The sequence below is a fragment of the Periophthalmus magnuspinnatus genome, chromosome 2, assembly GCF_009829125.3.
Source record: "Periophthalmus magnuspinnatus isolate fPerMag1 chromosome 2, fPerMag1.2.pri, whole genome shotgun sequence".
Classification (NCBI taxonomy): domain Eukaryota; kingdom Metazoa; phylum Chordata; class Actinopteri; order Gobiiformes; family Gobiidae; genus Periophthalmus; species Periophthalmus magnuspinnatus.
In genome coordinates, this window is record NC_047127.1 from 7,043,994 (window position 1) to 7,059,912 (window position 15,919).

A 15,919-nucleotide genomic window follows, 5' to 3' on the forward strand; every position below is an offset into this window, starting at 1 on the left:
GAGCTGACTGGGTTGTTTCTTCATTTATATGTTTCTGTTTCTAGTTGAATTTATTCATGTAAATCACTTTCTTTTTATCTGTGAAAAGTGATATAGAAATAAAATGTACTTATTTAATCTGCAAAAAACACTAGTGGTTTGCTATTTTGTGAGCAGACAGTGTAATATTTCACAAAAAATTTGTGTTTGGATATTTCTTTCAAAAATAGAAAATATTCACCCTTCATGTGAGATTTTAACATCAATTTATAGATTGTTAATGCAACTTATTTCATATCAAATAAGTATATGTCTCTGTGGCCCCTCCCCTCTGTCCTCAGGTGCTCAGACGGTTACTACGGCAACCCGACAGTGATGGGCGGAGCCTGTGAGCGATGCGGCTGTAGTGAGTGGGGCGCGCTCAGTTCCTCCTGTAACAAGACCAGCGGGCAGTGTGAGTGCAAGGCCGGGGTCAAAGGTCAGCGCTGCGACCAATGCCAAGAGCGCCACGTGATGGAGATGGGACACTGCATCTGTGAGTCACCTTAAATAAGCTGTAACAATGTTTTCATGCAATATTTGTCTTTCCTAAGCACAGATGTTCTTAGGGTGAAAATCAGACCACTTTGTGCTGTCTGTATCTAATTAAAAAGCTTTTTTAATCACCTGTGAACCAAGAAGTAAGGCTTGTTAGCATGCTAGTGGTTGTTAGCCTCAATGTGACTGCCTATGAAAGTTTAGAAAAGTGTTTATAAAATTGGTGAATAATAAAAATATAGTATCACATATGTTAGCATCATACAAAGTACTAAGTAATTACATTTTATACCTACAAAGGTACAGTAGTATAACACATGTTTTAAAATGTTGTTTTCCAGCTTGTAATGATGAGTGCACTGGAGTCCTCCTGGATGACCTGGACAATCTTCACTTTCATCTATCTTCTGTGAATATCAGCACCCTCCTCAAAGCCCCCTACAGCCAGCTGGTGGCGCTAGAGAACCAGACCAGAACCATACAGGTAGCTCTGAAACATTGTGTTATATACTTGTATCCAATTTTTTATAGAGGAAAGGATTTGATTATTTCATTATTGTATTAAAGACCCCAACCCAATTTTCTCCATATATTTGAGCAGAATCTGTCTTGCAGATGGCATAAGCAGCTCTTGAGGTCAAAATAAGCTCTGCTCTGTACATTCTGCATCTAATTATAAAGCGCTTTATTTTCGGATAATCAGGAAGTATGTGTGAGAATGCCGATTGTTGTTAGCTTTATTGTGATGGCAAAACTCCACACTTGCCTCTGAAAGTTGTGAAAAGCACTTATAAACTCATTGCCGTGAATAATGAGAATGCTCGGAATGGATAAGGTAATGGAGGACGAACTTCGAACCACTGCAAACCGTTTCAAATGAACTAGTTCTGTTTTTCATGTTTTTAAGAGTCAAAATCTGCTACAGTGCATGTAACATCTACATTTCTATACAAAAACATTTCACTTCTATTTTGTGTTTTCAGAAGTCCTTTTCCAACAGCAGCTCTGCCTCTTCGATGCTATTGGATGTGGAGGATGAGCTGACCACAGTGGCCTCAGAGCTCACTGCTGTCTCTCAGAAGGTACTCCAAAAACTTAAAAATAAAACCAAAAATTTAAAAGTAGTTAGTTAAAAAACAGTTTGTGAATTTATACTGGAATTCTTCAGGTGTCAGAGGTCACTGGATTTTTGGAGCAAGTACGCGGGGTGACGGAGGACAGCGTTTCCCAGAGTGCACTGCTCCTTGAGAACGCCAGCAAACTGAATAAGAGAGTCACAGGTGAGGAGTGCAAAACGACTAACTGCTACTACTGATAGTACTACTCCCACTCCAACAACTGGTGCAAGTTCTACCCATGTTAAAATACACACAAGCAAAAAGTAATCTTGTATGCATTTCTTGTATGATTTGCTAGAACTGATCCTGGAGGCGGGGCTTCTCAACCAGACTAACCCCGAGATTCCCGAATGGACCAATCAGACACAGATGCTCCAGGAGGCAGAGTCACTTGTGGACTTCATGAGAATAATCGATCTGTCGCACGCCAACACCACAGCCAGTCAGGAGCTCAGGTTAGCCACAGGAAGAAAAATACTTATACCTATGTTTGAGAAATTATGTGATAAGGCAATATATTTTTTATTTGCAGTTTGTCGGAGTCCATGTCCAGCTCTGTGTATGACTTCATGTCTTCAGCCGACACAGTGGAGAGACAGCTCCACAACTTGTCCTCTGAAATGTCCGCTCACATGGACTTTCTGAACTCTGCCGAAATGCACGTGAAAGACGCACAAGAACACAACACTATGGCTCACAAGCTGATGGACACAGCTACTGGGAAACTGCACCAGTATGAGGTACACAATAGCTTTCATACGATCACTACTGTGCTAGCTTACAGTGCTGTCCACAAATATGGCACCATTGATCAACGTGTTAACAAAAACACTGTACATATGACAGAGCTTTGTAAAAAATAATTAACTGGTAAAATAAGATGCACAATGTAACTTTTTTTTCAGATGGGAGTCTGCCACTTGCCTTGTTTCCATGGAAATATTATAGCTTTCCCTGGAATGTTACACAAGAAAACATTATACCTATCCATCTTAAGTTTCATGTGCTTTATTGCTGGTGAAATACTTCAAAAAATGCATTTGTACTCGCCTCTCTATAGATCTCGCAAACCTTCAGATATGTGGACAACGCTCTACCAACTGAGCTACTGTTTCCCTATATAGACTTAGAATTATTTAGAGTTTTTTGTCACTGAAATCAAATATATCTCTGAAATAATATGCATATGAACATGTTTTGTTACATTTTATTTTCTAGTCTGTCTATGAGAAAACCAACTCTGGAACTAACTCTGTCAGTGAGCTAATGGAGAACAGTCAGCTGCTTCTTTCACACACTCTCAACCTGGCTGAGGACCTCGCCAACTCCACAGCGGTAACAAAAATCACCTCCTCTAACGCATCATGTCCAGTGTATTGTGTGTCCTGATGGGTGTAATGTGTGCTTGTGTCCAGGAGGTGGAGCTGCTGGGGGAACAGCTCTCTCAGTCTCGCTCCATGCTGAGGAAACAGGTGGATGGCATGGTGATCGGACTGAAGAGGACAGACGCTTTGGAGTTGGTGTTCAAAGCAGAAAGCCACGCCCAAACCATGCATAGCCACGCCCTCTCACTTCAAAGGTGACACATACATAAATCATATAACAGTTCATATTACATAGTTAAATAAATTGTGTTCAAAGGGCCCATATTATGCTATTTTCTGATCTCTTCATCAAAACATACCTGGAGTTTTTTTTTAAGTAATGCTGGTGCTCTGTTAGCAAGACTCCCCTTTGAAAGTTATAAAAAGCACTTATAAAAAATAATAATAATTAAAGATGGAATGCATTACAAAAATGGGTGACTTCAGACCTCTGTTTAAAATGAACTGGTTTTGTTTTTCACATGTTTAAAATCAGGTACAACGCCTTTAATATTTGTTATGTTGTTGCAGCTCATTGTCGGCAGTGTGTAACTTCTCTCAGAACGGCACTCGTCTCTTCCGACTGGACACTGACGTATCACAGCAGGTTAACTCCGCCCATAAGGAAGCGCTGAGTGCAGAAAGCTCCGCCTACGTCGCTGTTAACATGGTAACGACCGCACACACAGCGCAGAGGAGATTTTTTGTTATAATATTTTTAAATAATGATTCTGTTTTCTTCAGAGCATCATTTCTGAGCAGCCTCTGTTTGAAAAGAGTGGAGTCATCCTCAACGTGAGTTCCACTGTTTTAGAGGAGAGTCAGAGGGTTAACAACTCTGCCACAGGTTAGTACGAATCAGTTTTTATATAGGGCTTGACCTCTATTTTTTTATATACGGTAGTTTATTCATGTTATTGTAATATTGTCATTCATGTTATTTTAATATTGTTATTCATGTTATTTTAATATTAAAGGCCCTGTACCCAATTATTTTCCATGTATTTGAGCAAAATTAGCTAAATTCATCCTTCCCCAGTACAGACATATTGTGCAAGCATCTAATTGTAAAGCATTTTATTGTCTGAGTATTAGGAAATGCATTGTTAGCACTGATAAATGTTGCAAAACCCTAGCTAGCTAACATAAATATTAGCAATTGGAGCTATACAAATTATTAATTAGCATATTTTTCACCCAAGAACAAAAATGTGAGAACAGTAACATTGTATTGTAAGCATTAAAATTCATAAAAGAGTAAAAATGTCCCAATGTTTTTCCAGATCTACAGAATAATATCTCCTCAATAACATCACGGCTAGCAGCGGTACGACAGAACTTCCTGAATGCTAGCTCCATGCTCAGTCGACCAATCAGAGAGCTATTATCTATTTCAAGTGGTGAGTCAAAAATCGTTATCTATGTTATAATGTTGTGCCATCATCAAAAACACACAAGTAGTATTTTCATTCACACATGTTTAACACACAAATCCTGCATATAAACGTAAAAGGTCACTGTTTACTTGAAAACAACATTGTCAGTTTGGAGATGTAGACAGCCTAACAATGCAGGATTACTCAAACATTTGTGAATGAAATAAAACACAACTCCATGTATGTTTTTTAGGAGGTAACATCATTGTAATATGGCTTAAACAGTCAATTTAGCACAATATAGGACTTTTAAAACATTGTGACTTACTGCATGTAGGTTCTTCTATGGCTTTGGCGACACAGCTCCAAACACAGAGCCACTCGAACCTGCAGGAGGCGCTGAAGAGGCTGCAGAAGATCCAAGAGCAGCTGCTTGTGTCTTCTTCTGTGGTGGACAGCGCTAATGACTCTGTGAAGCAAACCAACCAGCTCATGAGCAGCACTGACACTACAGGTTTGATTGTAATATTATGTTGAAAAATATTACAAGAGAGGAGATGGAAAGGCTGAAGAGGCTGATGGTGCAGTAGAGAAATACTTCCTGGTTGAATATGTGTTATAATTGTGTTTTCTTTGTCTAGCCCATGAGGCGCAGAGACAGCTACAGGAGGCAGAGCTTCGTTCAGAGCGCCTCTTGGAACGAGTGAAGCCGCTGAGCATTCTGGGAGAAAACCTGAGCCGTAATCTGTCGGAGATCAGAGAGTTGATCGAGCAGGCCCGACGACAGGCTGCTTCGGTGAGAAATATACTCCTGACTGACGCTTATAGTTTGTCCGTGTAAAAAATAAGATATACATAAGGTGAAATTACATGATTCAAATAGTTTTTTATTCATTTGGATTAATTAAAGGACCTGTTGTCATGTATAGGAGCTAAATTTGTCTTGCTTCAGTACAGATATATAGTGTAAGCAGCTCTTGAGGTCAAAATATGTCCACTGCGAGCTGTTTGTGTCCAGTTAGAAAGCATTTTACCGTCCAATAATCAGGGAGAGTGTGTTAGCACGCTTTCTGTTGTTAGCTTTACTGACACACTCATCGCAGTGAATAATTAGGTAGTGAGGAATAACTTTGGACCACCGCAGTTTGAACTGATTTAGTTCTGTTTTTCACATTTAAAATTTTTGGCTCTTTTTAGGCAGAATTACCAACTACTTCAGTTATATTCAATTATACCTAAAATAAGTAGTGGCAGATTTTTTTGTCTGGGAAAATATAATTTAATATTCAAATCAGGCAGAAATACTGAACTCTTCATATTCTGAGCAAACATATTAAAAAAGTTCTGATTATCAAGACCACTATTTTAGCCACGTAGATATTAATGTTTGTAGTGTTGACTTTGTTCCTTATTGAAATCTCTGTCTACTGTATTTTTATGGCTTGTGTGACTTTTATTCTGTGAAAGACTTTGTCACTTTGTTTTGAAATGTGCTATAGACATAAAGGTATTATTTGGTTATTATTATTTCAGATCAAAGTGGCAGTACAGGCGGACCGCAGCTGTGTGCGCTCGTACAGATCTCAGATCAGTTCCAGTAACTTCAACACCCTCACCCTCATCCTGAAGACCAGCACCAAGAACAACCTGCTCTTCTACCTGGGATCACACTCTCAGGTCAGAATGCTCCCAAATTCTGCTAAATTTACTTATTTAAGGTATCAGTTTGGTCATTTTTTTCCACACAAGTTATCCTGTCTCCTATTCACAAGTACTGGTATCTGTTATTAAAGTTTGTAGCACCTTCACTATTCACAGTATCATGATAAGAGCAACACTGCTAATTAGCCATTTCAACATGCTACTATTCCTGCTGTTGCCAGTAGAGGACGACAGACATGTAATTGTTTAAGTTCAGCTTAATATAACTGACCCACCCCCCCTCTTTCCAATAAATAATTGATTTATGGCTGTATCATTAATGTTTACGCCCTTTGTGCAGGTGGACTTTATGGCTGTAGAAGAACACGCCGGTAAAGTGTCTCTTCTTTGGGATGTTGGATCTGGGAGCAAGCGCCTCGAGTTTCCTGGTTTGGACATCAGCAACAACAAGTGGACCAGGATCAACGTCACCAGGTAAACCCACAACTCCAAAATATGTCTTGAAGAAAAAAGGTTTTAATATTTTTTTTGGACTGTCCAGGTTTGGAAGCCACGCCTCCCTGTCCGTGTACCAGCTGGACTCGAACACACCTCCACTGCCCGCGGTAACAGCCACATCACCAGGCACAGCTCGAGTCCTGGACATTGACAACACCACCAGGGTTTATGTCGGAGGAGTCAGCCAAAACATGCAGGTAAATATAAAAAAGTAGGGATGGTCTGATTAAAATCCATAGCATGGCCCACAAATATGTCTTAAATTTAAGTAAACATCACAAATTAACTTAATAAAATGTATTTACCTAGGATATAAAATAATTTGTAACTTATCTTTAGCCTACTAACTGCTCTTTTATTTCCATTGATACTTACTTATGAGTCTATTCATAAAGACAAGTCTGTACTGTCTGGGAATAATAAAGGGGTACACAGAATAAAGCAGCTAAGAAGAAATTGTAATTGAACATTGATAGAACTTATACTGATGATAGAACCAATATATCACCCATCCCTAGTCAAAATAATGGAAATAATTCAAGCTAAAATTTGGCATATCTGATTTTGTTGGCTGTAAATTTTGTGACAGGAAGCATTATAAAATCTATGATAGAATTTGTTATGAAGATTCACTGTAAAACCCAATCTATCCTGTCATTCCACACAACAGTAATAAAGTCCATAGTGTTTATAGTTTCCAGGGTCATATAGATCACTAATGCTTGTGTGTGTTCTGTCCCCAGAGGAATCCCCTGCTCAGGTCCCATTGGTTTCAGGGCTGTCTGGGGGAGGCATCTCTGAATGAGAAGAACCTGGGGCTGTGGAACTATGAGAGCAGAGAGGGCCAGTGCGGAGGCTGCTTCAGCAGGTAAGCACTTTGAGAGAGGGACATTTCTACCATCCTCTGCTTATATTGTAAACTATATTCTAAGTGTCTTGTTTATTTTGCTCACAGTCCGCAGATGGAGGGAACGGCCTTTCAGTTCGACGGCTCTGGATACTCCGTGGTCCAGAAGTCACTGAGATCCACCTCCACTTCCATCGTTCTGTTGTTCAAGACCCTGTCGCCGGGCGGATTACTGCTGTACCTGGCGTCCAACAACACAGTACTGACACTTTATCACTACAGCAAACAACATGAAAACAACACTGCAATGCCACAAAAGCAATGTGAAAACTACACCAAAAATTGTAAAAGTACAGCAAAAATGCTAAAGGTACACTAAAACAATGTTAAAACTGCACATAAACAATGTAACAACTACACCAAAAATGCTAAAAGTACACCAAAACAATGTTAAAACTGCACCTAAACAATATTACAACTACACCAAAATGTTAAAAGTACATCTAAAATGCTAAAAGTACACCTAAGCAATGTTAAAACTGCACCTAAACAGTGTTAAAATACAACAAAAATATTAAAAGTATATCAAAACAATGTTACAACTACACCAAAATGTTAAATGTACACCTAAACAATGTTAAAACTAAACACCTAAAATAAATATTAGAGCAACACCAAGATGACACAAGATAAACACCAAAACAACATGAAACAACTTGAAAAGCACCAAAATGGCACCAAAACAATACAAAATATACCACAACAACACCTAAAAAAACACTGAAATCTTGCCTAAACTACTCTGAAAAACCAAAACAACAGCACAACATCCGAACAACAGTAAAATTACAACAACACCAATACAATGCCAAAACTGTGCCACAACTACACAAAACCCAAGACTCACTGTGGTTGTGTCTGCAGAGGGACTTCCTGTCCATGGAGCTGATGGAAGGGCATGTGCGTTTGACCTTTGACCTGGGCTCGGGGGTCCTGGTGCTGATGTCACAGAGGAAGTACAACACGGGGATGTGGTACAAGATCACTCTGCAGAGGAACAAACGCAAAGGTACCACGCTAAATATGACCTCGTGGTGTCTGCATACATCTTGTGAGTGGTTAAATCAACAAAAAAAAAACCTACCTTACTCTAGGCTACCTGTCCATCATGGCCGCTGAACAATCATCTGAAAAGGAAATCCTGGAGGTGGAAGCTCCTGGAACCGCCTCCGATCTGAACCGCAACGACCTCGACCCCATCTACATCGGAGGACTTCCTGCTTCTCGACCAATCAGGTGAGAGAACAGAGAAGGCTTCAAATTCTACAACAGCCGCTAAGTTTGGTAACACTTTTACCTTTTAAATCTACTGAAATACGCTAAATAGTTTGTAAGGTAATAGTGGCACAGTGGGTTAAGTATTTGCCTACCAACCAGATGGTAGATAGTGTGCATCATTCTCTAGTATATACAGTATTTCACTCTCAGTACCTAGTATCTGACTGGTTATGACAGTAAGAGCAAAAGGGAAAAAAGAAATCCCAAATTATACACATCAGGTTCACAGTGGCAAGAAAAAAATATGTGAGAGAAGTGGCACAGAAGGTTAAGTATTTGCCCACCAACGAGAGGGAGGCTAGTTTGAATCTTTCTTGAGCTTATATTTCACCCACAATGCTGAGGATGTGTCTTATTGCGATAGTAAGAGCACTTGGTATAAAAATCTTCAACAATTTGATATCTAATCCTGACAAACCTGTCCCTGTCCTAGGCGTCAGGTGGTGTCCCGCTCCTTTGTGGGCTGCATTATGAATGTGGAAATCGCCCGCACCAACTTTGACCTTCTCCGAGATGCGTTTGGAGTGAGAAAAGGCTGCGCTCTGGAGGTACCACCCCCTCAGCCTCCATAGAACCACACACATATTAATACTGGGACATTGCTCTTATCTGTTGTGTATGGTTTCGTCCAGGCGGTGCAGAGCGTGTCCCTGTTCGGCCCCGGCTTTGTGGAGCTGGCCCCTCGCTCATTCACCCAAGACACGGATATTCTGATGACCTTCTCCTCCAGGAACCAATCAGGGCTGTTGTTGTCTGCTCTCAGCCATGATAAACAGGTAAACCAAAGAGGGATGTGACCTGATAATGAATGAAGAAGACTGGTAATCTCATTAAATCCACAAATGTTGAAACAAAAAAAACAAAACAAATTATGGCAAGGTTCATTATACCGCAATATTTATTTCCAGCTCCACCACAAAACTCCTGAATGTTAAATTTTGAAATATGGGGGGCGAGATGGGTATAATGTATAAGCAGCTCTTGGGGTCTAAATAAGTTCGCTGTGTACTGTCTGCATCTAATTGGAAAGCATTTTATTGTCCAATGATCAGGAAGTGTGCTTTAGCATGCCAGTTGTAGTTAGCATTACCGTGAAAGTTGTGAAAAGTGCTTATAAAATCATCGTGGTGAATCATCAGGATGCTCAGAACGCATAAGGTAAGTGAGGAATAACTTTGGACCACTGCAAACCTTTTAAAATGAACTAGTTAAATATTTTCATGTTTTTAAGACAGTAAAAATCAGATAGAGCACCTTTAAAAACATAAAAAGTTGAATTTGTTCATTTTAAACTGCAGAAGTCAGAACACATTCCTAACATTCTAATTATTCACAGTGACAGGTTTACCTATCACTGCACCAAAGTTAATTACAGACAATAGAAACATTTTATAATTAGATGCAGACAGTCTCATTTTAACCATTTTAACCAAGATCTTTTACATTATGTCTGTTCTACCCTAATTACATGACAAAATCTGCTACAGCCCCTTTAATGTATTAACCTCACTGGAATTATATTGTATCTGAGTGAGTTTAGAACAATAGCAACTAGCACAGTATTTAGTCGTTCCACTTATGATGTAAAATTGGTTGTCATAGCTACTAATAAATATTAAGTTATTCTTTAAATAGCACACAAAACAGGTAAAGGCTATGTGACTTAAACCTACAGAAGCTCGTGTTTGAAAAGTTGCAGTAATATGTTGTGTTGTGGCTAATTTGCATTTTTTGTGTTTCCATGGCAGCACTTCATGTCCGTGCAGCTCATGTCCGGCACTCTAGAGGCGGAGCTCGGCAAAGTGGGCGGGGCTTCCCAGAGAGCCATCATCGTGGGAGAGTTTTCCGATGGACAGCATCACTCTGTCATTCTCAGCCTAAGCAAGAAGTACGTCTTAGGCTAATGTTCTGACTTATTTTGGACAGAGCTACAGGTCCTTCAAAATACACAAGTTTATGAGTATATTTGAATAATTATTGTGTTTTCTAGGGTTCTTTCCATCCATGTTGATGAGCTTCCTGTCAAATCCATTCACCTGTCGCCGGGCGCAGTTTCCAGTCTGTCCCCGTCCTCGCTGTTCATTGGAGGACTGCCATCGGGGGCGGAGTCTCGTCTACCGACCAGGATCCAGAGCTTGTCGCGGTCGTTCCGGGGCTGCATCCAACACCTGGCACTGAATGGAATGTAAGTTTAACATTACAATAAAAGTAGAAATAAATATGAAATAAAATGTGTTAAAGGTAATGCTAACAACAACTAGCAAGCTAATAGTGCACTTTCTGATTCTCTGACAATAAAACGCTTTATAATTAGATGCAGAGAGTACACAGCGGACTTATTTTGACCTCAAGAGCTGTTTATACAATATACGTGTACTGGGGGAGCTCAAATACATGGAAAAAGTCTGGTACAGGTCCTTTAATTCTGATTTTTGTGTTCAGGCTTGTCGACCTATCAGGAGCAGCGAGATACGAAGGGGCGGAGTTGGACAGCTGCCTATTGGAGGAGCGAGCCGTAGGAGCGGTGTTGAATGGAGATCAGGATCTGGAGCCCACCCCTGACCCCGCCCACCTGCCTGTAGCCCCGCCCACCTACCTGAGCGCCCTCACACCTGGAGCTCTCACGGTAACACACAGGAGATTTTCTTTGATTTGAAGGTGTTATCAAAATGGTGGGCTTACATATTTTTGTGTGTTTTTTGGTTTCCAGTGCGCTTCAGAGACAGAGCCGAGCTACCTGACGTCCGGTGCTCAGTTCGGGTCTACGAAACACAGTCACATGACCTTCAGTATTAACCCCAGCTCTGTAAAGAAGAGGTAAGAGGAGACATGCTAACACAGGAATAAATATGTAAGATTCATCTGCAAATGATTCAAAACAGTAGAGACTAAGGAATAACTGTCTGGTTCAGATTGTCAGAGTTTTCAGACCAATCTTCAGACCGCCTCATGTGAATTATGACTTTAAATCTAAAACAAAAGGAAGTTTTTGCCTGACGTTGATGCTGGGTAAAAAAAAAAAAAGTCTTCAAAAATATAATTTACTAAATTAATTGCAGGAGAACAAATATTAATGGCAAACTGATATTACTGTTAAAGGCTGTATTTTACAATTATTCAGCCATTAACTATTTTCTTCCCATTAAAGTAGTGTTCATTAGCATTATTAGCTTTAGATGCTAATGCACTTATTAGTTAGCGACTAATATGTGGCCCCTAAAAAAGCAAAAGTTTTAGTTGGGTCTTCTCTTGGTTCAGACGTTGTTTACAGCTATTTTAATCATTGCTCAGTCTCTTTTGCCCTGGTTTTGTTTTGATTTTGTTAGTTCTTTTATACTGCTCTGGTTTATTCCTGGTTTAGTCACATTGTAGCCTTCTTTAAAGAGGAGTATTATGCTAAATTGACTTTTTGGAGCTTTCTACGATATTAAAACTTTCCCTCATCAAAAACATTCCTGTAGAGGTTTTAGATGGCACGTTCAATAATTGTGCAAAAGGTTGATACAAAAAAATAAACTACAACTTCACAAACCAGATAAGATGTGCAGTAGTTTCATTAGTGGGGTGCGTGCTGATTGTGTTGTAATAGCGCTCTGAAAAGGGAGTGACTTAGTGCAGGGAGTAAAAACAAAACTGAAACTTATAAAACATGTTAATACGTTGTTTTTGCCGAAAATAGCATTTTCAAAACAATAAAAAGTAACACGCTGATTTAAATATGTAATATGTCAATAATTAATACTACATAGTAAAATACCTCCTCTTTAAAAGCCAATATGTTCCAACGTTTGTAGTTTGGGACGGTCAGAATCAGGTGGAGTTCATGAAGACGTTTACCTGACATGTTTCCACTGTTGTTCTCAGCTTGTCCATCAGGATCTCCTTCAGAACGTGGGCTGCGGACGGCCTCCTGCTGCTCATGTCCAGCAAGAACCAGATGGACTTTGCCGTGCTGCGATTGGTCGGCGGTCACATGGTGCTGTCAGCTGACCTCGGAAAGGGACCCGCCTCCGTGACGTCATCGCGCCTGGTCAACGACGGCAACTGGCACACGGTACGAAACTGTGAAAAAGAGACAATTAAATAAAAAGCGAATTGACGACTAAAACTATTGCTAAATTTTCTGATGTATTTTTTTTCATAATAAACTTGCGTGTTTTAGGTGACAGCCGAGGTCAGCCGGAGATCGGTGTCTGTCTCAGTGGGTGTGGCCTCTGACTCCGCCCTCATCAAAGGCAACCAATTGGACGTGGAGAGCCGGGTGTACGTGGGCGGGCTTCCTCACACTCACACGGCCAAGAGAATCAATGTAAGTTACACAACCAGGAAGTAAAATTATAAACGCCACCAGAATCTTTCAAAATAGATAAAAGTAGGGAAGATTTTAATTATATTTTAGTGTCATATGTGTCATATGTAGTTTAAACAGATAATAGTACAAATATTACTTTATGAATGAAATCTAATGTTGATGATGGTATTTTCAGGTAAGCAGCAGTTTTCCGGGCTGTATTCGCTCCGTAGCCCTAAACAACGCGGCTTTGGACTTAAATAAACCCGAAACGCAACACCACATCACTTCCTGTTTCAGCAGCGACCAGAAAGGGGCGCACTTTAATGGCACCGGGTACGCTGTCCTGGGTAAGTATCATAATATTCACTGTTTTCTATAATTGCTAGTATTTAAATTGAATTGTGCCAGATATTAAAATGTCTGTTTATAATTTAGTTCACAACGGATACAAGGTGGGCTCTGATTTGACGGTTTTGCTGGAGTTCAGGACGAGCCAATCAGACGCAGTGTTGCTGGGCATAAGCAGCGCTAAGGTGGATGCAATTGGACTGGAGCTGGTCAGCGGACAGGTATGGATTATCTGACCAAACAAGATAAAAGTGAGGCAAAAAAAACTCCACCCACAACCACATTTCAAATAGAGCTGCTAAACTGGGCAGTACATGGAAGACAAAAGAAAAGAGTGAGGGAGGAAGAGGGGCGGGGTCTGGAGGTAAAAGGAACAGTGTGATTAGTCTAACACTTCAAACGCCACCCCTGCAGCCAGGTTTTTGTAATCAGAAACACCTGGCTGTAATCAGGGCAGTTCTGTGTAATGCCACCAACTACTTGAAAGTCAGCACAAACTCAGATTTATTTTTATTTTTTTACTAGAATGCTGAAAATATGTCTTGTTTGCACCAAAGTTGCCAAAAAATGACCTGGAACAGTTGATAATGCTATTAAAGTAGAAAACTAGACAACGTTATTAAATTATCAAATGTAATATAAGAATACTCGCGCACATTTGTATTTCAGATGTTGTAATTATAATTTTGTTACTTGTTTCCAGGTGGTGTTTCACGTGAACAATGGCGCGGGCCGTGTCTCCGTCCGCTCCCTGGGGCCCTTCCTCTGTGACGGACGCTGGCATTCTGTGACCGCCATGAAAACCAAACACGCTATGAGCCTCATCATTGACCACAAGCACTACAATACCCCCAACCCCTACCCACAATCCACCTCTGCAGAGACGAACAACCCCGTCTATGTGGGAGGTTACCCGGGTACGCACACCACACTGATCATTAGACAGTGTGTGTAGATATTGTGTTTTATATATATATAAAATTCACCACTTAGAATAATGTTGATATTTATTTATTTTTATTTAATAGAGCATTTCAATATTTCTTTACAGTTGGTAAAATTTGTATCGAATAACTCTTAAGACGTTATTGAAATACAGAAAAATATAATTAATAATAATGCGGATTAATGAGCTAATAACAAATTTCTAGTATTTGCCGGTAACAAAAAATGTATTATTAAGTTACTACTAATCGCTGTATGGCCATTGTAATTACTGGTAGTTATTTTTATTTTATTTTTTTCTTTTAGCTGATGTGAAGCAGAATTGCCTGTCCGTATCCTCTTCATTCCGAGGTTGCCTGAGGAACGTCCATCTCACCAAATCTCACCAAAGCCACTTCCTGGACTTTAGCTCCGCCCACCTGCTGAGGGGCGTGCTCCCGAGCTCATGTCCCGCCTCCAACCGACAGTCGCAATGAGAACTGCATTGATGTTTATAAGAAGATCTGGAATATGTCACCAAAACTACTGCTATGGACTAGAAGGACTTAAGCCATAGAATGAAAGAAGTTCTTTACAACACTGGCTGAATCACTGGTGTTTTTAATCAGCCAATTTTGTAAAGAAGGTGTTATCTGGGAGAATTGTTTTATTCCTGTTTGAAAACTTGAAATAAGTTGATTTATTGTGACAGGAATTGTTATAATTTCTGTTAAAAATAGTGAGAAATAAACCAGAGCCAGAAGTCACTGAAGTCACTGATCTTGCTGTACATGTGGGAGGGCATTACTGTGAACCAAGTGTAAATATGTTGTAAAGTATTTTTTCTGTGGAAATATTTTGACATTCCAATAAATGTGGATATTTTTAACCACTGTGTTTGTGACCCAGATATTATAAAGTCCTACTGAATATACAGTTCAGAGAATAAATTAACCCATTGTAAATCTCAGTCAGTGTAAAGTTCATATTGAAAAGCATAACCACAAGAGGGCGCCATAGCTTATATTTGGCTCTGGGAGGAACTCAAAGTGCTGCCATTATAGTCATTGCACAAGGACAATGGTTCATATTAAACTTGATAGACAAATCCATGTGATAAAGACGCACATTGCAGAGCTCAGACTGTGCCGTTTAATCACATCAGCAGCAGCACAAAATAATTCCTGGTTTAAAAATAAATAAAATGAAAACTTCATGATGACTGACACAAACCTCACGCGCTGTCCTTGTGTTATTTCATGTTCAATCAGCAGTTTGCCATTACAGGTTGTCGAAAGTTAGAGTTACAGTTTACAACAGCAAACACAAAACGTGGAGATACCGGGGATCGAACCCGGGGCCTCATACATGCAAAGCATGCGCTCTACCACTGAGCTATATCCCCGTGACAGACACACCGGAAATGAAGGCTCTTCCATGTACAGAAATGAATGACAGGTGCATGTCCAAACTGTCCCCACGCTGAAGTATCAAGACCATTTGCACTCGCAGTTTGGACCCTTATATTCTGAGGAGATGTCTGTGTAACCCCTTAGTAAAAAAAAATCACTGAATTTTTCTTTTACTTTCTATGAAGGAAGGAACCACAAAAGATTAAAATAAAAAAAATATAT

The 15,919-nt window shown here is 39.9% G+C and overlaps 1 protein-coding gene and 1 non-coding gene across 2 annotated transcripts in view; one reads left to right on the plus strand and one right to left on the minus strand.

Moving 5' to 3' along the window:
• lama1 (laminin, alpha 1) overlaps positions 1–14,839 on the plus strand; it is a 40,665-nt gene extending 25,826 nt beyond the window's left edge. Inside the window, exons 32-63 of the mRNA XM_055227744.1 lie at positions 321–514; positions 858–1,000; positions 1,500–1,598; positions 1,685–1,796; positions 1,933–2,089; positions 2,167–2,374; positions 2,853–2,969; positions 3,050–3,213; positions 3,530–3,668; positions 3,743–3,845; positions 4,282–4,398; positions 4,712–4,888; positions 5,016–5,170; positions 5,908–6,051; positions 6,377–6,510; positions 6,578–6,731; positions 7,278–7,402; positions 7,490–7,640; positions 8,306–8,450; positions 8,536–8,677; positions 9,153–9,267; positions 9,352–9,495; positions 10,468–10,607; positions 10,710–10,904; positions 11,162–11,345; positions 11,430–11,536; positions 12,584–12,773; positions 12,882–13,028; positions 13,207–13,360; positions 13,449–13,582; positions 14,065–14,278; positions 14,613–14,839. Of these exons, the coding sequence (XP_055083719.1) occupies positions 321–514; positions 858–1,000; positions 1,500–1,598; positions 1,685–1,796; positions 1,933–2,089; positions 2,167–2,374; positions 2,853–2,969; positions 3,050–3,213; positions 3,530–3,668; positions 3,743–3,845; positions 4,282–4,398; positions 4,712–4,888; positions 5,016–5,170; positions 5,908–6,051; positions 6,377–6,510; positions 6,578–6,731; positions 7,278–7,402; positions 7,490–7,640; positions 8,306–8,450; positions 8,536–8,677; positions 9,153–9,267; positions 9,352–9,495; positions 10,468–10,607; positions 10,710–10,904; positions 11,162–11,345; positions 11,430–11,536; positions 12,584–12,773; positions 12,882–13,028; positions 13,207–13,360; positions 13,449–13,582; positions 14,065–14,278; positions 14,613–14,782 (4,774 nt within the window). The 3' untranslated portion in view covers positions 14,783–14,839. The remainder of the gene's footprint in view (positions 1–320; positions 515–857; positions 1,001–1,499; positions 1,599–1,684; positions 1,797–1,932; positions 2,090–2,166; positions 2,375–2,852; positions 2,970–3,049; positions 3,214–3,529; positions 3,669–3,742; positions 3,846–4,281; positions 4,399–4,711; positions 4,889–5,015; positions 5,171–5,907; positions 6,052–6,376; positions 6,511–6,577; positions 6,732–7,277; positions 7,403–7,489; positions 7,641–8,305; positions 8,451–8,535; positions 8,678–9,152; positions 9,268–9,351; positions 9,496–10,467; positions 10,608–10,709; positions 10,905–11,161; positions 11,346–11,429; positions 11,537–12,583; positions 12,774–12,881; positions 13,029–13,206; positions 13,361–13,448; positions 13,583–14,064; positions 14,279–14,612) is intronic.
• A 779-nt stretch (positions 14,840–15,618) lies between these two features.
• Positions 15,619–15,690, minus strand: trnaa-ugc (transfer RNA alanine (anticodon UGC)). The gene has a single exon. It is a non-coding gene; the product is annotated as a tRNA-Ala (tRNA).
• Positions 15,691–15,919: the final 229 nt, after the last annotated feature.